Below are 22,247 nucleotides of genomic sequence, written 5' to 3'. Positions count from 1 at the left end.
TCTTGTCGCTTAGCACGCATTAAAACGAGAGGCCGCACAAAGGTAAATTCGCTCGCTCCTGCTACTGCACTTCATCACTCCAGCATTTTGATAAGAGTTTCCACAGTTATTGAGTGAGACGTGTTCATGTTTGCTTGTGCTTGTATGACACCATGCTTGTTAATTTAGTAAGCAAATGTTTAAAAGTTTATGCGGCCGATAAAACTATTATCCTTACTTTTCGTATAAATGTCTACTAATTTGTTATCGAAATCAATGCTTCGCCTTTCGGGTGAACAACTTTTTTTATTTATGGCAACTTGTATTTGTGTATGAAAGAATGAGGTGTGCGGTACTGTAAAGGGGACTTTTCTTTTTTTAGGTCCAGCAAATGGGTGCGCGTTACAATTGAGGGTGTTTTTTTTCCCTTTCTTTTGGTCACGGAAAACAGGTGCGCATTATAATCAAGGACGCGTCAGAATAGAGTAAATATGGTAGGTATAGCACAACGTACAATGAAAAAGGTCCACCATAGCACCTGGGGTGGTGGCTCTTCTGTCATTGTCTCATGTGGCACTATACCACAAGTGATGTCACAGTGTAGCCCTTGTTCACATTAGCACTAGTACTCACAAGCTGCAACAATATCAGCTCATTAACAGAACAATAAAGATTTTTTTGCAGCTTAACAGGCTTTTCACATTCCTGAAAAACAGTGAAAACTATAATAATTTCCCTGGTGTGTAGAAGAGAATGCTAAAATAACCAGTCTAACATTGCATGTTGCATGAACTGAAACAACATGTGGCTGTTGCTATATAACACCAAGTCAAGCCATAACTAGAGATATGAAAGTATTAGCAATTTCAAATACAGCTTGTATATCTTTTTTTTTACTGAACTTATATTTGATTCCAGAATTGGACAGTTTTGAACATTCATATATAAGTTAATAAACTGTACTGTTGCAACTAGTGGAGCCTACATGAGGCAAGGCTTTTGCGAGTGATGCTGGTTTACAGGACTGTGTTCCCTATGGATCATTTCCAGCAATGTTGAGTGGCTAAGCCAATGGACAGAATGCCCATTGCTACATTGAGGAATCACACTGGTCATCATGTCATGGAAAAGAGAAGCATTATGAAGAACATGGCCCTTTGCTGCATCATATGCCTGCTGTTAACCTTGTTTTAAATATACTGTACTTAAAATTTTTTGGAGCCACTCTTTCGAGTGAAACATTGCTTTCTGCAAACCATACCTGCTGCACAGAAAGGCCAGTTACTGAGAAAGCTAGTGCAGCAATAAATTTCTGTAGAATAATGTGCAACTTCCAAAATAAGCGTGCTGCTTTTCTGAGCTTCAATCTTGAGTTGCAATGACCTGCCTTAATCTCATGAAATCGCTCAAGAGGTAAATGTGGTACTACTCGCAGCTGTTGTACAAGTGCCAATCTTGTCTATTCATGCATGCAATCTGACTGCTGAACCACTGGGGTGCTTCCTTTTTGTGACTGCGATTCGTAAGGGAACTTTTATTTTGGGAGTGTGGAGCAGATTTTTTAAAGTGAGAATATGAGAGTAGCCTCTCCTGAACTCAGACTATAGTTGTGGTCTCCCATAATAGCACAAATGTTTGCACTTACACATTTACAAGTTGTGTATATCACTGCCAACTTTCTTTGGGTGAAACAAGTATTAAATGTGTGTAAACCAACCCTTCAGCTTTACTCGCTCTTTTTCCCTCATCTCTCTTTATGTTATAGAAATTGGAAGATACTCGGCTAACGAAGCTAGACTTTTTTTTCTCTCCTAAATGTTCACACTTGTTTTGATTCAACTGTTTTCAAGATTCAAACAACCTTAGAGCTAGCAATGAAAACCACAACACTGACAAATGGTGCTTCACTTTTATGTGTCCTTTGCGAAATTGTGTCAACAATTTTCTAGATCTGAAATGTGATAAATTATTTGCACAACACCTGACACACTATATCAAAATGTTTGAAACTTGCAAGACGCTTTCCAACTTGCATCAGTTAATACCTACCATTTCTAGTAAAACTGAAACCAGAGCAAGAGCACTCTTAGTCAAACTCGAGGTTTTAAAAAAATTGCTGGAGTGGAGATGACATCTCCAATGTGAAGCCTGACCGTCACCACCCTAACATGGGCACAAGGCAATGTTAGCAAATAGCAGAAAATACACAAAACATTTTCTTCCCACCCCATGCTATCCAAGATGGTTAATTTTGCCATACACATATTGTTCGGCATCTTTTTTTCTGTAACTGGTTTGAAAAAAAAAAGAACCTAAACTCTGTTCACAAATTTTGTGGCACATCATGTATTAGTATGCAGCCAAAAGTAATAATTCTTAGCCCGAAACTCTGAGCTTTTCTTTTCCGATTAGCAAGCATTAGCATTTACAAGTGACCAAAAGCAAGCGAGCTACGAGCGGATTTCAACTGTTGCGGCCTTTCTTCAAAGAAGTATAGACAAACTCTGGCTTCACCTGTGCTAGTAAGAAACAGTGGGGGCTGCCACTCCAGCAATATTTTTTAAAACTTCCTTGGTCACACTCTTGCAGAATGCTGAAGGACCACTCAGTGCAGTCAATATACCAGCAAAAAAGTTATTAGGCATGACACTACCCTTTGCTACGTTTTCCAAAACAGCACTCCCTTCAACATTTGCCCACATGCTGAGGTGACGAAATAAAAGCACTTGGCACGCCTCGTGCCACAATCATACTAGCTGGCAATATTATGAATACCTAGTTAGCACAGTCACAGGAAAAGCACTATACAGCAGTGACAGTAAGCATATCGATGATGAGTGTGCCAAGCATGTCAAAACTGTCAGCATCAAGCATGCATAGAACCATTTCTCCGCAGTCAACATATCTGGCTTGAAACCTCGTGGACAGTTCGTACTGTAGTTGCTGAAATGGGCAAAGCCCACATCAGTGTACTTGTTGCGGCAAACGTGGTACGATTTGCCTTGACAGCTACCACCCATTGTACCAGTCCTTGGCATGCGCAAGAGACTTGACACAGTTCTTGCACATTTGAGGCAAGTACAGGAAACATTACAAGCATTGACCTTTTCTTAGCAACACGGCTATAACCGTGGATAAAAATATCTGAACTGTGAATGCTATTATTATTGGTACTGATGGAACTTTGCCTTATTTTTTAATCATACTATCAACCACAATGGATGAGCAGCACCTTTTTAACTTTCGTGTTGCATTCTTGAGTTGATATTAATCCCCTTATAACGTTCTGAAACACCCAACAGAGCAGTGCTCTTATTTCTTTTCCTATTTTCCCTCTGAGCTGATGCAGCAGGTAGCTGCCACTGCATGCCACGAGGTCAATTCATTATAACGGTATCCTATCATCCACATAACCGATGTCGGTGCATGTGTAACTGCAGATCTGACACTAAAAACTGCACATGTTCACACAGAGTCCTGCACTTCGGTTCATTCCTGGCGAATGCGGCAGCACAGTGGAATGGAACAAGCAGGGCCTAGTTGGGTTTCGGGGAGCGGTCAGCCTGATGTATGGGTGCCTGGCGTCTTCGCCCCACAAGGTCCAGCTCTAAGTCAGCTTCGTCACTGAATGATGAGTTCTCCGAATCACTGCTGTCTGTGTATACACCAAGGCCAGGGAGGACGCCAAGACAACGGAGTGCAGTCACTGGAGCTTGCATTCGCACTCGTTCGTCAGGCGACTGGCTCCGTTCTTCGTCACCGTCACCTTCACAAAGAGCATTAATGTGTGGCTCAGCTAGAATTGAGCAAAGCACCTGCAGCACCATCTTGGAGCACAGCAACACACAAATTGACTGCATGAATAAAATGAGCAGCCAAATATCCTACTTCCTGTGTATGTGGTGCCAAAGCATAAATTTTGTAGCAAGGGCATACGGCAACACACAACTTCTGTTGGATGCCATATTTGCAGGAACATGCGCTTTTCTTCAAAACTTCTGGACTCGGAAGGCACCTCATTCAGGTTTGCGACAAGAATATTAAGTTTTTTTTTTTAAAACTTTATTTCTCTAGCGCTGCTACTACACCTCGCGCAAGAGCGTGCGAGCTGGGAGTCTCCCTCCCTTCTGAATTTCATTGCTGTCTTTATTCTACTAATTTGAAACTCTGTTAGTACTGCATCAATGTGGTTACAGCGTATTAATTTCAGCCTTGAGCAACATGATCGGCGCTATTGTGCAGGTGCATCAAGTGAAGAGTCTAAGTCACATTTTGGATCGCCGCACAGTGTGTAAAAGGCTTCACCATATTCGATTGTGTCACAAGCATTCTTGTAGTGCTGCCTGTCCAATAACCTTGGTGGCACGCAGGACGATGCCCTTCTCGCTGACAGTGACAAAGACGACAGCAGTGAAGAGTAAACGGTGCATACACTTGTCCTTTCACTTTATTTTACGACAGCTGTTTGTAGTAATGATGAACAATGCCCTACCAGCATCCACTTTTATGCGTAATATGTTTTTCTTTTTCTGAGAGACCGCAAGTCTCATCTTGTGTTATGTTCATGGTCGCATCAATTACATGCAGATACGATACCTTAAATCTCGGAAGATACAATTTAACTCCCATGACAAGAAGGCACAAGTGGCATTTGTAGAAGTTTCTTCTAGGGGAAAGAAAGTTAAAGGTGCACTTTGCTCTTGAGAGAGATCATTTATGCTGGTTTAAGAGGAGCAATCTCAGTCTGTACAATACGTAAAAGAGGGACCTTGCTCTTGGAAAGAGACACTGGAATTTTACACAATGGTTCACTACACTTCAGTCACATGTACAGCTTGTGCCCTCATGACTACTTGCAGGAATGTGTAATTACAAGGTTCAATTCTGTTTGTGCACGTGACGAATGTAATGGAGTGCAAAAGGTAAAGTAAGCAGCAATAAATGCACTGCCAGTTAACAGCTGTGCAAAAGCAAGTAACTGCTATATTTACTGCTCAAATTGTGGGGCCTGTGCTGTTGATGCTCCAAGGATGAAGTGATAAAAAGTGATATGAGTAGGGGATGGGAGAGTTTAGGATGAAGAGGACAAGGAAGCACAAAAGGGGGTGGGGGTAGTGGAGTTAAAAATAGCAGAAAGATGTACTGAGTAAATGGAACCCAACTAGAGACCATGAATACAAGTGACATGTGGTGTTATAATTAGCGGGCTTCTTGAGTAGACCACTTATTGGCCTGCATGTCATAAACCCTCAAAGCTGCTTGTCGACTGTCAGTAATATCGCTAAACAAAGAATGGCTTCTATAATTACTACAAACTCTGCAGTACTATTATTTTAGTTTCTTTTCAAGGATTGCTACTGAGGCTACACACGCTAAAAGTGAAGCAAGATCATCCGACACTCTTGCTGGCAAGTTCATTCTGCAGTGTGTCACGAGACACTCATGCGAAAGCCTGCCAAATGACGCTTAACAGCAAGAAACGCTTTTTTGTAATTATGGAAATTTTGCCCATGCGACAAAGTAGAACAGTTCAAGTGTAAAAACAATACTGGTAGCACTTAGTTACATAGACATATTTACACTTCAAGAATGTCTACATAGTGCCTGTTTTTGCAGGGGCTTCAGGCAAACACAGGTTATTGGCAATTTAAAACTCATTTCTCAATTTTAACACTGCGTTTGCATGCCCCAAATAGATCATTCACAATGCTGTCAACTTATTAAAAAGTGTATGATTCTTTATGTATTACCTACAACAACGAATACTTTTTGAAGTTCCTAAAAATATCCCCAGAACTAGAATTAGCATTCAAAAAAACTTCTGGGGCTACACTCTTAAACAAAATTACACCCTTTTGCCACACAACAATAATTGTCATCTGTCTTGTCCGCACTTCCTTTCTTTAACACAGCAAGCCCGGTACTCCCAAGTCACGAATAGCATGCTCGTTATCAGCATGACAGAGCATTCTCGACAGGAAAGTAGCGAGTGCAGCGTTTTCAAGGAAGAAAACGCAAGCAAGACAGATGACGATTATCGTTGTGCGGCAAATATACACCCCAAAAGGTGTACATTTGTTTAAGAGTGTAGTTGTTACATTTCTTTGAAATAAAGTTGCAGAATAAATGCATACCAGAACTGTTTGTGCGCTGTTTCTTTTCCACATCAGTCGAGTCTGCACACTTCCGCTTCACAGCACCTGACAGCAGAGACAGCTGGCTTTTCTTTCCTTGACCAGGTGTGGTAGCAGCTGCAGTACCTTTCTTTATTTCTAGCCTTTTCGCTTCCAACGCCTCTTCAGATAGTGTGGCAACAGCTTTGTGTGTCAAGTCAAGGCATCTTTACAGACACTTATTTAAACAACATGCAAGTGCCAACCACAAAGAATATCCTGGCACAATGACTATAAGGTAAAACAGATTTAAAGCACAAGTACAATAAAATCACTAAATGAACAAGTAAAAAAGAAATAGTAGTACAAGGAGGATTGAGGAGGCGCTGACTAAATTGTTATACGTTACAGCAGTTGCATACACTACTCTATGAATCTCTTTTGCTGCACGGACTTCCAGAAGCTATGAAAAAAAGAAAGCCTCAGCTTTAATGACTTCATTCCTTTCAACCAATTTATAGCAAAGAGCAGTTATGAGCTCTCACCTTGATATATTTCGATTCCTACACAATATTGAGAACTCCTAGTATTCCTGGAAATTTTTTAGACAACTTCAGTGCCACTTGAACGAACTCCAAGATTTTTTCTGACAAATGAAATGCGTTTTTAATTAAAGGACAACAACCTGTTACATCTACTGAGTGTCAGTATCACGTAATGGTGAGTATATCGGTTCTTGTCAGGTAACAAGCTAAGCAGCATTGTCCTTGGCGAGCACACAGAAGGGAGCCCAACTGGGAACACTGATGCCTCCCTCTTTTGTTTTGCAAAACAGTTTCAGTGGCTGCAGCAAAGGGTATTTTCTCTTCAACTCCTGAAAATGCTAAAGCATTATGTAAGAGACCTGTTGTTAAAGTGTCAACAGATTTATTATGAAGAAGGACCTCACAATATGAGGATTCTTCCTCATTGCTTGTTGCCTCGGAGTGGCACACACTGGATGGGCAAGTAATTGTCGCATATTGCCTAGTCGCCAAAAATTAGTTACTTAATTTTTTAATTACTGGCTGTAAGTACTATGGTGCAGAGCCAGTATTTCAGATCACTGTGGAAGGCGAGAGCAACATATGCAATTTTGTATGAGCCGATAATTGCTCAGATGTTCATCAATTTTTCGCCTTTTTATATTCCAATTCTGAAAGTGGGTGCACAGTGTACTGGAGCTGCGAGAGTGTGACGTGTACAAATGGGATGGAGAAAGGTAAAAAATTGTCGACAAGTACGTAAGCAATGAATGCCTCTTGAAACTGCGTGAATTGTTTCAGCCTCCCATGATGACCACTTGCAACATTGCCTTTGCAACATTAGCCTTAAAGCCAGTAATGAAAAATTTAATAAGTTTATTTAAGGTGGCCGTGACATCAAAATTTTCTAGCTTCATTTAGGCACTGCACATTAAGCCATGATATGCATCCCACAGTAAGCTGGTAAAACTTGAGCACATCAATAGCCGGGCAAGAGAACAAGAGTTCACGATCGCCATTCAGCCTCTAGAGTCTGTGAAACAGCATGTTTATTTAGGTCAATTACTCACAGGGGACCCTGATTATGAGAAGAAAATTTACGGAAGCATAAAAATGTGTTGGAGCGCAAACGGCAGACATTGTCGGATCCTGACTGGAAGCTTACCATTATTATTAAAAAGAAAGGTGCACAATCAATGCATTTTACCGGTGCTGACATATGGGGCAGAAACTTCGAGACAGACAAAGAAACTCGAAAGCAAGTTAAGGACCGTGCAAAGAGCGATGGAACGAAGAATGTTAGGCATAACAATAAGAGACAGGGAGAGAGCGGTGTGGACCAGAGAGCAAATAGGGATAGCAGATATTCTAATTGACATTCAGAGAAAGAAATGGAGCTCGGCAGGTCACATAATGCGTAAGTTAGATAACCGGTAGACCTTTAGGGTTAAGAATGGGTGCAAAGAGAAGGGAAGCGAAGTCGAGGATGGTAGAAGACGAGGTGGGGTGATGAAATTAAGAAATTCGCAGGTGCTAGCTGGAATTGGTTGGTGCAGGACAGGGGTAATTGGAGATCACAAGGAGAGGCCTTCATCCTGCAGTGGACATAAAATAGGCTGATGACGATGACATTCAGTGTGAGAGAAAATCTAATTGCAAATTATTTATTTTTTTATATCGTAATTGAATGATACAGCAGTCTGGCAACACTCAACACTGACAGGAAATGAAACGAAGTGTGCTCTCCCTGGTCAACGTGTGCAGTACAAGTGTGGTTTTGCTTTCACATGTGCATCTAAGCAGTCGGTCCAAGACGCACTTGCACAGCAGCAGGCATGTGGCGCTGCCATGGTACGTACATGGTTTTGAAATGTTTTAGAGCAGGTGATACAGTGATGGCTCCATATGCGACCCTGCACTTCTTGATGCCACACAAGTGACGCCAAAATGGTGGTTGCTGTTGGTGGGAGGGGCTTACAGGCAATGATTTTAAGATGTGCGCATGAGAGCCTTATAAGTGTATAACCAGATTGGCTCCTGTAGTCTGCTACAAGGATAAACTAGATAAACAAATAGTTCAATGACCATGTCATGGGTCCCTTTTAGTTAAGAAACATACTATGGCCGCTACTTTCCTATCTAGTGTCCGGCATACCAAGGGAATGAGCAGTGAAGAAAGAATTCTCACAACTGTGATAGCATAGGCCACCAAGTAACCAGATATCCCTATCTCAGCAGGATCCACCCTGCTCTAAAGATGGGGCCTGCCGCCGACTTGCAAAACTTAATCTTAATATGCATAAAAATTCCATGAACACATCACCGGGGCAGATGGGAGGAGGGGGGATGAAACACTTTCTTTTATAAAGTTTGCCCTAAGCACACACTTTTTATGGGATACATAAACACTTTATTAATGCTGTTTTACCTTTAGATGCAGCACACAAGCAGTAGGAAAGAGTGGAACTGATAAGCAACACGTTTTGAGACCACAGTGACTTTTACAGCGACTTTGCTAATGCCAAGTTTGCTTGCTTCAAGAACTTGTTTAAATAAAGGTGCTAGAAGCAAGTACTACCTCATACCCTTTCACCATTAGAGGACTTCGAATGGTATAGCCAGATACAGACGAGCAAAACTCCGTTCCAAGTCTTGTTTGCAGTACTAAATATCCATTCACATTCAGCATCAGTATGAGGAACTCGCGGGATCCATAGCATTATCAATGCGAACCTGAGGAACCTCAGCTGTGAGCACCAAGAAGTACATGGGAAGCTGTGCTTGTATTATATGGTACTTTACACTGTTGCAACAGGACAATGCAGGTACCATCATTTTTTATTTTTTTGCATACATCGCTTGCAACTTGTGCCACCACATCTTTCAACACCTTTTAAACTTTTTGCAAACAAAATATATTTTTCATAGAGCTTGACACAACATTAGTAAAATCACTGAATGAGCCCGAATTTGGAAAGTTTACAGAATATCTGGCAGAGTTGATGTAGCAGGTATGCTGTTGTGTGCTTCAACTTGCCAGTATGACTTTTCCAAGGGTTGAATGCAGCTCTTGTGCCAGCAAGACAGGCTTACAGCTCTATAACTCCAAAGACTGAATGCAGCAAAGCAGCAGACGATGCAGCTTTGCTAAATTGTGATCGAGGAAGTGTAGACGAACATTTACATGCAAGGGAACCACCTTGCCTACACACAGTGGGATTACTGCCACAGTGGGCCGGAAGTCAATGACACCTTTAAATGCACACAAAATACAGCCTTTCAATATGTCTCCCAACCCCCAAATTTTACTCAATTAATACATCCCGAGTTTAGTACGACATTTCCCATCAAGACCAAATGAAAGAAAGCAAGAAAATTGAACAGGAAGCTTTCTAATTGACTGATCTTGCTTAGCAGAACATCTCAAATTAGAGCCATCATGATGGACATGGTATATTTGCATTAGCATTGGAAATGAAGGTTGTGCAAATTTATGCCAAAAGGAATTTATATCCATGCAGTCACCCTCATAACCTATGTATACAGCACTATTAAACAACAGAGGAAGAAAAAATGCTAGCTGGATGAGTTGTGCAGGGAAGGCCTTCGAGGTGAGGTCAGTTCTCTATCAACATTCCCTCACCAAAACACCCATGAATAGCAGCAGCAATTATTTACTGGGTCATTCCATGCGACATGCCCCAGACACTAAAAGTGACCATCATTGATTTTCTTGAAAAAAGTTGGGGTAGATGGCTATTGTGTGAATAATGTTTCATCGAATTATTTTCGTTGCAAAAAATGTTTTGATCACGTGAGCGCTCCGAGATTTCCACAAAGGAGCAAAAGTTGGTTGGAGGTACATATTTTTAATCAGGTCTGAAACTAGGTACAACTACAAATTTTATTTTAGACCAGTGTATTGGCATCCTTCTTTGATATGACATCATAATTGAATGCATTTTAGAATTTTCCATGTTTGTTTGGCTCAGTAAAAAAGCAATAAAAGTTGCATTTTCAGAAATTTTTCCCATAAACTGCGTTATTCTTTCAGCTACCACAATTTTTCTCCCTTTTTGCCTGTTACGATAGTGTATGCTAAAAATAATTTGGAATTAATAAGAAATATATTTTTTGAGAAAAATACCTGCAAAGTTGGCAAGAAATGAATTTTTTGTGATATTCAAGCCAAATTTAAGCATTCAGGCCCTCCAGATAAAATTATGTCGATAAACAATGTAGAACACACATCCTGCATATCATAAGAATGGGTTTTACACAAAGAAAACTAGGCGGAACTTTTTAATGCTGCAGCATATGTACTTGCCAAATTCTTATAATAAAACAAGCAGCAACTTTCAACCATGTGCCTTGTCCTCTTAGATGCCACCTTTTCACAGATTACCATCCTTGCTACCTATGTTAACTGGATTGCAGTTTATATTTATTGCATTTATTTAAAATATTTATTGCATTAATTTTATGGGTATAGTAAGTGAAGCAAATCCAATGCAAAGTAAACTTTAAGTTATGATGTTGTGGCTTCTATATTCCTTTTTTTTTTAAAGCTAACCCAATACCTTTCTTGGCACTTTTCCATAGACGAGAGGAACACATTATACTCAGAGCCAATAAAGTTCCCTTTGCAGCCAGTTTCATTTTCTGTGCTTCTTCAAAAAACACATGAACCTGCTATTGCTGTTGTAAATGGCACAGCAACGTAAACTGTACTGCGTTGAAAATTAATGCAGCCATGCATTCCACAGATTTGTGTGCACCCATGTACCATTTGACAGTTCACCGGTGGCATATATTCTGTAATCAATATAAAGGATATCCTATATTCCTCAATCTCTTGCATGTCTTCTTTCATTCGTTGCGATTCAATCTCTTGCTTCCGCATATCGACATATTCGAGGAATGTGACCTCGTCATCATCCAGGCCTCGAATCATGTTCTCTAGAATGATGCAGGTAATCCAACAACATAATTAGACACAAGTCGCAGCACATCATCAATATCAATGAAATTATCTGCAGCTGAAATAGAACCTACTGAGCTTGTGTGCTTCTTCATAGTCTGCTTGCTTCTTCAGTCTCTGCTCTTCTAGTCTTTCGTACAATGATCGAGGGTCATATTCTTCTTCAGGTGCCTCTGTTGGAAGATGAAAAATAACACCCAAAATTTTCACAACCACACGCAACTTGCACAGTATATGAAAAATATGGAATGCCAAACACTGCAGTACTGTTTTTCTGATTAACTCGTGTTTTTGGAATAAGGTGCAATCCACTATCGCGATACAACATAACAGTACCCACATGAAAGTGGTGTCTTGCATTCACACTAAGCAAAAATAAACCACCACACAGCCATAACAAATCATGGAGCACACTTGGGGTATGATTTAGGAAGACTTCGATCCATATTGACATCATTTGTTTAGTGGAATTTTATTATTTCACATGATGCCGTATTTACCATGAAAATATATGTTTCAAAGGATAAAGTGAATAGTTGTATACAATATGGGATACAAATTTTGATAAGTATATGTGGTGGTTATAAACCAGTTAGTTTGATCACATACTAGAATACAACTAATTCGTCCTTTTAAATTTAAATTTTCAACAAATTGGGCATCACAAGAAACAAAACAATGAAGTTCTGCTAGACAAATGATGCCAATATTCATTAAAGTCTTCACATATGGTACCTCAAGTGTGCACCATGATTTGGTATTCGATTTCATTTCGTCTAAATGACCCTCGGCAGCATATGTGGTGCACCAACGTGCATGTTTTTGCCAAGCTCCACCTTTTTGAAACTACACAGCAGAAGCTAAATTTTTTAACCTAAGTAATGCCTAACAGTTTAATCTCAAAATGAGCACAGCGTGCAAGATGGAGACAGAGGAAGAGGCATACATGGCACTGACTTTAACAATGTTTACTGGTGATGCAAAGGCCATATACCTGGTATTTCTGCAAATACTTTTTTAATATCGCCTGTGGTAGATGTCACAATTTTAGTCCTTGATCTAGTCTACTCAAAGAGGAGGACATTGCTTGCATGATAAATCAAAATGCACAATCAACTAATAAAAAAAATCACAAATTCAGTTTTCAACTAATTACCTTATGGCACACACTGCACTTTACAAATTGTAGCCAGTGAGACAGCAAGGCATGTCCCCTTTAAAAGAACTCTGTGGATGACATCGTTTTGTGATATGGGCCATCAAACTCGCAGTAAGATATACACTGTCATTCCACTTACCTTTTGAACAAAAGGTTGTTTTACGCATTGAAGCACAAAAGTAACTAGACCCCTATTGCAATTATCTGCAAAGTTTGAGAATTATCTCGAAAATGGTGTCGTCTAAAGAACTTGTCGAAATTCTATCTGCTTTGCAAACTCCCCGACTACAATTTGTAAATTGCAATGTGTGCCATAAGGTAATTCGTTAAAAACTTCATTAGTGCATTTTTGCTAAACAATTATGCATTTTAGTTCTTTGTAAATAATGACTGCCTGTTTAAGCCATCCAGCTAAAGGACTAGAACTATACTATATGCCACAGGTAATTTTTTAATTGGTTGGAGCCTTCTCAGCGACGCCTGGTATATAGAGGCATGTGCAGAAAGAAAATGAAATGAAAAAAAAAAAGAGAAACATCTTATCTAACAAGAGGAAAGATAAATAATTTCCAAGGCAATCTGTTAACTATTCAAAAAGTGCATGCAAAACCATCAGATCTGGTTCAGCTATGTAATCTCACCTGGTGTCAGCACAATAACGGGGATCTAACGCACAAACTACCTAGCTTCACAACGTAGCCTGCTTCTATAAATTTGCAAGTCAGCTGCAGGCTGTGCTTCATTAAGAGTTTAGAACGTTCAATGAGGAACATGCAGCCGTAGTCACAGCAATTAATTTCCAGGTGGCCTTGGGCAGTGTTTTACACATTGCTGTGGTGCTCCCGTAAATTAGCTCATTCAGGCAACTGCTGATTTCCCCAACATATTTCTTCCCAAAAGCCAGCGGAATCAAGTACACCAAAGGTATGGCACAGGGCACAATACGCACTGTTTCACTAACGACCTTCAGCAGCGGACATTCAGGATGTTCAGCATGATCAAGGATGTGCTTGGTGTCAGTATTATAACAAATGCATCGAAACAGCTTTAACTTATTGGACTCCTTCGTGGATATTGGAAAGGACTGTCAAACAGTTGGTTCAGCTTTTACACATTATTCTAAACAAGATTTGAGCATGCAGTGATATAAAGAACAAAACATGCAAAGCACCATTACCAGCGGATAAAAAGACGAGTGGCGATCGCATCATAGCCGCTGTACAGCAAGCTGCACCCCCTCAGCGGGGGGTTGCATCCACAGCGGTCTGACCTCTGCCACCCGCTGCAGCCCCCTAGTGAAGCTATTGGCGAAAGCATACACCAGCTGAAAAGAACTGGCTTGCCGTGCTCTAGTATTTCCACAATATACAAGGGCGAATCAGAAAGCCTATATTTTTTTCAGCGAAATTACGGCTGTAAATGCAAACATATCCATTCCCAGCGGTGGACCTTTCTTGGACTGGCCCGGCCTTATCTGCCAGTAGCGCCGTGACACGGCGCTGCTGTCAGTTGTTGAAGATGGCGGTTGTGCATCACATGTCCACGGTGTACGAACAACAAAATGGGATTCGTTTTCTATGGAGCAAGGGATGAATGCCCATTGAAATCCACAGGGAAATGCAGCCCATGTATGAGGAGAGGTGTCGCTTTGAGAAGTGGTGGTGTTGCGAGTTCGCAAAAGGCCGATAAGAGTTGAATGACAATGAGCGTATGGGGAGGCCACGTGGGTATGAATTCTACCACAGGGGCATTTGAAATTTAGTGCTGCGATGGGGCAAATGCTTGAACCAATGTGCTGACTAAGCAGAAAAATAGTGTAGGGTATGTAGAATAGTGTGTACATTTGTAATGACTTGTATGTACTTGATTTTGGCTAATAAAGAATAGGGGCAAATACTTTCTGATCCACCCTTGTATTGCAGAGGCTGAAAAGGATTTGGCAGCATGCAGGTATCACAGGTATTTTCTTCACACCGAAAAAACTTTACAAGCCTTGAAAGTGCAATTTACAAACTCTTCAGCAGCGCAGTCGATTGGAGTGGATACTCTGTGAAGCACAACATCAGTTACGTGCCCTGCGCCATAGCCACAGTTTACTTGATTCTGCCGACTTGCAGGAAGAAATATGTTGGGCTAACTGACAGGCAATTAAATAAGTGTTCAAGGGAGCATCACAACAATGCGCAAAACACAGTCCAAGGCCACATCAGAATTTACTACCATGACTACTGACGTGTGCCTCGTTTTTTAATGGTCTGAGGTCTTGCCAAAGCCTAGCATGCAGCTGATGCATGAAATTGTAGAAGCAGGCAGTTTATGCATCAGTCCCCTGTCAATTGGGCTGACACTAAGTGAGATTACATTTCTAAATAAGTTCTTAAGGTTCTACATAATTTTTTTGAATTGATAACATGTGGCCTTGAAGGTTATATTTCACTCCTCTTGTTTGATTAGACAATTCTTTATTTCTATGCATACCTCTACATATATGGTCCTTGCATTCGTGATAAACACTGTCTGAACTCAGCACTGCACCTACATCTTTTGCACTTTGCTCATTTTTCCATTAATTTTTAACTCGTCTAAGCATATAGCTGCACCTTGTATGCCGTTTAAGGTTTCCCGAGAGATCATGGCTGCAGGATGATCCTGAGCCAAGCAAGGATAATGGAAAAGCACTGCCCTCAATGGCATGGGTGTGTACAAACACTTTGCGAGCTGGGTGGCAGTTTTAAGCTTGTTCCAGGTAAAGCTATACTCATTCATAGTCATACGATTTTCGGGTTTAGTAATATTTCTATACGTGGACAACGCTGTGCTCAATAGTGCACACTTATCGGTGTAAAAAGAATATGGAGCTGTCTGCATTATTAGCCATCAATATACGAGCAGTGTTGCCCAAACGGGGCAGCAAGGCAAGTGTCATCACATGGTTGGACGTGCTAGAACACCAATCTTTCCCTTGCATCCAAATCTGCTCATGTCCCCTATACGAGGGCGTTAAAACCCGCCACAGTAGCTCTGCTATCCAGAATTGAATCAACATCTGCCTTGCTACACAATACTACAGCACACAAAATTTCATAAACGTGATTTATGTTTGTCTATTCTTCAAATTATGCATTTTTAGGGGATTACGACTGAATTTTGCAGCACGTCACACTGTTAAGTAAGGAAGAGGGACTGTCCTCTTCCTTGGCAATAACTGCCACTCGAAAATTTGACGGTGCACGAGTCAAGGAGCACTAAATACGCGAAGAAACAACTCGGCTGTTGACTTCCTTTTTCCATTACTACATACACTTGCGACATCTCGTTCCATAACTAGCAACGCCGTAAAGTACGGACACGAAGTTCTGCGACGTTATAAACACGGACACGAGTACCTCCCGACCCGGCGACGCACACCAAGTAAACCCTAGACACGTACCAACAGGATCATCCGCCTTTCTGACTTTTTCCCATTCTTCTTGCCTTTTCCTGCGTATTTCTTGAAGTTCGCTTTCAGATACAAACGATTTGAACTTAGGAATCGTGTCCTGCGAGGTGCTAGAGGTGCTACCTGCAAAGCTCATTGTGAACGTGCACTTTTCCCAGTGCGCACCAGACAACCTCAGGATTACTGCAGCATTTGATACAGCTACGACTGTACGCACAACTTATTCACTCGATAACGCGTATAGTAGGAGGGAATGCGCGTTCTGTTATAAAAGCAAATTATAGGCGTTGACTAGGAAGTAGCACTGCGCTTCAAATATTATGCTGCACCGCCATTACCACTATTGTAAGATTTGGCGCTACTTGTGGACACGCGCACAACGTCGATTTGCAGGTACGATGAACTCCGAATTGTTGTATTAATTGGCGCCCTCTTTTACGTTGGCAATATTATTATTGGTTTTGTTTTTACAAAATGTCATTGCTTTAATATGTATAATGTTAAAATCAATATATAATGCTTTCGCATTAAAAAAAAAGTCAGGAGCGTAGCAAGGACCTAGACCGATGTGGCCTAGGGCATTTCGGAGGGAGAGGGGGGAGCGAGAGTGCTTCTGTTAAGTATCTTCCCAAGCATCGGGCGCATGCGTGAGTTGCGAGAGACATTTGGGAACTTTGGCTGGAGACGATGTGTAGTGTTGTGGTAGGCAAAATCATATGGTATCGCATGTGGTGCAGGGTGCAGGCGCACGCTCAGGGCACTGAGGGCAACTGCGTCGTCTGCTACAGCGGTCGCCATTTTCAGGCTCACCGCAGTCAGCACGGAACGTGGCGGGCGTAGAGACACAAACAAAGCTTCTGATAGGTATACGCCGACTTTCTTTTCGCTGGCAGCATGAACATACATATATGGTGTTCGAGCATCTACCGACGGAATTACGTACGTGATCACGAGTATACCTGCATGCAGTCAATTCTTGCAACTGGATCCAGTATACCTGAAGACTAACTAACTAACTAAATAAATAAATAAAACAACTGAACTGGTGTCGGCAATATAAATCAAGTGGTGCTCTTACCTGTACAACTTGCCTGTGCATCGTGCATGTGCGAAGTCGCACATCTGTCTATTACCTGTACATCGGAAACAGACGCACATTGGAGCCTTTCCCGCAAAAAGAAGTGCATCTGATTTTAGAGAGAATGAGAGGCAGGGAGGTTAACCTAAGTTAACCATAGTCGTGCCTGGTTGGTTACCGTACAAGTCAGTAGGGACCGTAACCTGGGGAAGGGGAAAGTGTGTAGAAAGATAGAATGGCGATGACTTTGATTATGAGGATGAAGATGGTGAAAAACCTGCGCGGTCCAACACCCTTCAAAGTGTCTTATCCAGTCCGCTCTCATGCAAAAAATTTTTGAGAGCCTACAGAATATCAGGCTGATGACGAAGATCAGGCGAAGGCCACAATAGAACATTTTCAGTCAATTGTGCAACGACAAATTTCGACAAGATGTGTGTCAGCGATTTTCTCTGTAGATGAAATCGCGGGCGATTGCACAAGAGGTGTTCTGTCGTCTCAGGAATACCGCATTCCTCACAATTCGGACTGTCCGCCCGGCCGATGAGATGCAGGTAGCGGCGGGTAAAGGCCACACCTAATCGTAATATGTGAAGCAAGCTTGCACTGCACATTTTCACGGTGGGTAGTATCCGTATTTTGATCTCTGGGTCGAGTTCGTGAAGGCGGCGATGACGATGACCTGGCGAAGACCAATATACTGCAGTATTGTCCCGCAGAAGTCTATACACTAGGACATTATGTCTGGTCGTGAAAATGGGATGGACACTGCAGTACGTGGCATTAATCTGGGCCATCGTTGCCTCCACGTCGGCGAGTTCGTTTCCATGTAAGCCACAGTGTCCCGGAATCCACTGAAACCTTATGTAATGGCCAGCTCTTCAGACGACATCGTGTGAGTCGATCACCTCTTGAGCAAGGACATAGTAAGGTCCTCGTCTAAGTGCACAATCAATCATTAGGGATCACTTGGCTTGGAATCACAAAATATAGTCCAAGTCTGATGTGGCGCCATAGAGATTTAACGAATTGCCTCCCGAATGGCAGCAATCTCTGCTGCCGTTGATGTAGTTTGGGGATCGAGAAGGAAGCGCTTACAGGAAGTGCTTAATGCCGAATATGCTCATATTCGGCATTACTAATGTCGCGGTTGAAGTGGTTGTTGACACCGACCCGTCAGTAAATGTGTATGGAAGTGGTATATTCTTCAGATATATGGGATAAGGTAAGTTGTTGAAGTCCACATGAGGGTATATACGAGATTTTTTCTTGACTTCGGGAATGGATAGGCTCACCACAGCTTTTGACAAAGTCCACGCTGGTACGGCCGCTGCTTTTGCCATAGAAAAGCTTGAGGGAAGGACGCTCTCATGACGCGAAAGAAATTCCGAGAAGGTGCTGTCTCTACGTAGAATGCGAATCGTCGATAGAGAGCGACATTAATGGCGGGTCAGTAGGCAAAGATATACTCTTAAAGGTTCGTGTGAGAGATAAAGGTCTATAGGATGTACACATGCTTCCGCAATCGTGCCCTTTGTCGAAATGCAGCGTGGCAGACCAAGGCATGTTCTCAGTGTTTGGGCTTGTAAGCTCTCCAGTGTACCTAGGCAGGACGGGCGAATGTTTGTAATAATTGGTAATCTGTAACGTAGGTAGTCTACGAAAAGTCATCCATACATACAAAGCAATGATCTCTCCGATGGGCCCCATTTGCTATATATTTAAGCGTATATGTTTGAAGCTGCTTAATTTGTATTTGAGCATCGACAGTTGCTTAAAGGGACACTAAACGTTAATTACTATGAAGTCAAGTTAAAATGATAAAGCAATGCTCTAGAAAGGCGTCAATATAATCGCGAACAGAGCTTTCGTAACCGAGAAATTGAGGTAAATGCCTGCACGATTGAGACCCCCAGCGACCTTCCGGTTCTAGCCCGATGACGAAGGCACTCCTCAACATAATTTATGTCGCTAGTACTCAACTACTCGTATTAAAAAGATAATTTCATTAGGTTATAAGACGGAAGAAAATGCTACTTGTCTACTTCCATTTGATTCTAAGAAAAAGTAACATTTTGACATTACCCTTCAGTAGCATGGGTGGTCGAAAGGTTTCGTTTTCGCTCGACTCTGCGCGCTCGACTATGCGCCGCGCGCGCTTTGGAGTTTCAGTTGTCTCGTTATCGCGTCTTGCTGCGTTGGTTCTGCTGGCTCGCGAAACTTGCATTTGGAACAAGCAGCGAGAATGCCACGTCCGTGTGATGTCGTGGGATGAGCGAACGGTCCGCGGAACTTGGCGAAGGGCAGTTGCAGCGGCGAATCCAACGTCACTTATCACTGTGTGCGAACCTCTCCGTTCGAAGTGGTTAAGTGCCGTACCTCTGCCACAGCGCGTTGGCAAAGAGCCGTAAAATCGCATAGTGTGCTCGCTGCACTTCCGTCCAGAGGATTACGAGTTAAACGCCGACTTATTGAAGTCGTGGGGAGTGCCTTTCAAAGCAATGCTTTCCCGTAGTGCTGTTACGTCGGTCTTGCCTGTATTCTCCGAAGCGCAAGAACAACTGCAGGTCGAAGACGGGGCGGTGAGTGCGGCATTTGGTTTTCACGAAAGAAAAGCTACAAATGTACGAATATGTACAGCCATGACATACAGTTGCCGTCGTAGTAGAACGCAACGACGCCGGCAGCGCGAGCCCTCAGCAGCAGGTCACGTTCATCAGTGCTTAAATCGCTGAAGTCGAGCCCAGCATCGCGAGCCAATGTGTCGTTGTCAGGGTCGTCCATTGCAAAGAGCGTCAAAACTGGCGCCATTAAATAAAGAACCAGATTATCGTCGCGCGCTTTCCAATCCGCTAGCCACAGTCCAGCTTTCGCGCTGCTGTCGGCTCTGTTTCTGGCCGCGCGGTTGGGTTTTGCGCAGAAAAGTCGTAGCGCCGTCTGCGGGCGCCGTTTTACTCACCGACGGCGCAACGTCACTATGAGACCATGACGTAATTACTCCTCGATCGGAGGGGGGGCGATTTGAACTGCGCTAGAGGTACACGGACGCTTCAGAACGCATTTTCTCTTAAAATAAGTCTCTTCTTCGCATGAAACAAGCGTTTAGAGGTTTCTTGGATGATATTTCAACAGTCCACATTGACTTAATATTTACCTTTAGTGTACCTTTAAACAAGTTTCGGTCAGTCACCACTCCTAAGAATCTGTGGTGCGTTACGTACGGTATGGCTGCGCCGTCAGTCGTAATCTGTTAGCGGTGTGTTAGCGGCCCTTGCGTATAAATGCGAGGGCCGCACACTTCGCAGTCGCCAATTGTAGATCTCGCTGCTGCAAATACTTCGAGGTGACTGACACTGCACGTTACAGTCTTGCTCGAAGTTGTGGCCTTGAAACACCAGAAGCCCATATGCAGATATCGTCAGCGTACGCTCATACTGGTAGTCTCTGGCACTATATCGATGAGTCCAATAAGGGTTATATTGAACAGCGTAGGACTGAGCACGCCTCCTTGAGGAACGCCATGGCTGATTTGACGATGACTGGTTTCCCCATCTGTCGTCGTCATGGTCCGGCCTGTAAGGTAGTTCATTAACCAGTGAAGCATCCTACCTCCAATTCCTAGATCCTCAAGTGCATCAAGAATGGCGTCATGCAACGCATTGTCATATGTACCTTTGACGCCCAAAGAGAGTGCTCCTGACAAATGTCGACGCTTCTTATTCTGTTCAACAGTTGAAACAAAGTCAATCCCGCTGTCAGTGGAGGACCTTCCTTTGCGAAAACCCGTCATCATGTCTGGGTAAAGGTTGTACTTTTAGAGACACCACTCTAGCCTCGCCAGCACCATTGTCTCCATGATCTTGCCCACGCAGCTTGCCAGGGCAATGGGTCTGTAGGAAGATGTTTTGCGAGGTTTCAGAAGCGCTACAATACGACTGGTTTTAGAGCGCAGCTCTTTGGCGTCCGTTCCTGGGTTTCGCGTCGTCGTCGGCGTCGTCGTCGTCGGCGTCGTCGTCGTCGGCGTCGTCGTCGTCGGCGTTGTCGTCGGCCTCGTAACCAGCTCGCCGACGAATCTGCTCCGCCGCCGCGCATGCGCGCTGTCGGCTCTCCGGGCGAGGGAGGATGATGGAAGGGAGGAGGAGAGACTGTGGAGGAGGGCTGGCTACACAAATGGCTCTTTGGCGTCCGTTCCTGGGTTTCGCGTCGTCGTCGGCGTTGTCGTCGGCCTCGTAACCAGCTCGCCGACGAATCTGCTCCGCCGCCGCGCATGCGCGCTGTCGGCTCTCCGGGCGAGGGAGGATGATGGAAGGGAGGAGGAGAGACTGTGGAGGAGGGCTGGCTACACAAATGGCTCTTTGGCGTCCGTTCCTGGGTTTCGCGTCGTCGTCGGCGTTGTCGTCGGCCTCGTAACCAGTTCCGCCCCCCTTTCATCCCCCCAGCGCTAGCAGCGACCGACTGATACCGCTTTCGTGAGTCCGCTACCGCACTCACGAAAGACGTCGTGCACTTCCTGCAACTCGCATTAACCGTCCATCGATCCACACCGATGTTAGTAGTGGGGGACTTTAATGTTGACATAAAGACAAACATCAATTTCCTAACACTTATGCGGGAGAACATCCCGTTCCTCTCGCTCGTAACGCGTCCCACGGCTGTGACAACCTCGCGAGGCACTTGTATAGATCTCGTCTTTGAGAATCAAGCATTGGTGTACCAAGTCGAACATATATCAGTCTATTTCTCCGACCACAAAGCTTCCTTCATGACTGTCAAGAACTGTTAGTGGAGTCTTTGTTAAAGGAATACGTGTGAAAAATAAAAAAAAATTCTGTGATAGCGCATACATGTGTTGCTCGATTTCTTTGCCTCAATCTATCGAAAAGGTGAAACAGCTTATTTGCTGCGCTCAAATTTCGCATTAGGAAGTAACGTAATCGTCGGTAATTTTTTTCATTTCTTCAGCACAGAGCCTGA

General features: G+C 43.0%; 1 protein-coding gene across 1 annotated transcript; it reads right to left on the bottom strand.

The window, feature by feature from the left end:
* Positions 1–1,876: 1,876 nt before the first annotated feature.
* Positions 1,877–16,565, bottom strand: LOC139054100 (PSME3-interacting protein). The gene is made up of 5 exons (XM_070530638.1): positions 16,187–16,565; positions 11,672–11,770; positions 11,454–11,575; positions 6,114–6,300; positions 1,877–3,745 (listed from the first exon to the last, which is right to left on the bottom strand). The coding sequence occupies exons 1-5, from the start codon at positions 16,329–16,331 to the stop codon at positions 3,516–3,518; spliced, it is 783 nt and encodes a 260-aa protein (XP_070386739.1). The 5' UTR covers positions 16,332–16,565; the 3' UTR covers positions 1,877–3,515.
* Between the last annotated feature and the right edge of the window lie 5,682 nt (positions 16,566–22,247).

The sequence above is a fragment of the Dermacentor albipictus genome, chromosome 1 (genome assembly GCF_038994185.2).
Source record: "Dermacentor albipictus isolate Rhodes 1998 colony chromosome 1, USDA_Dalb.pri_finalv2, whole genome shotgun sequence".
NCBI lineage: Eukaryota > Metazoa > Arthropoda > Arachnida > Ixodida > Ixodidae > Dermacentor > Dermacentor albipictus.
Note: the sequence above shows the minus strand (reverse complement) of the source record. Positions and strands in the feature narration are given on the sequence as shown.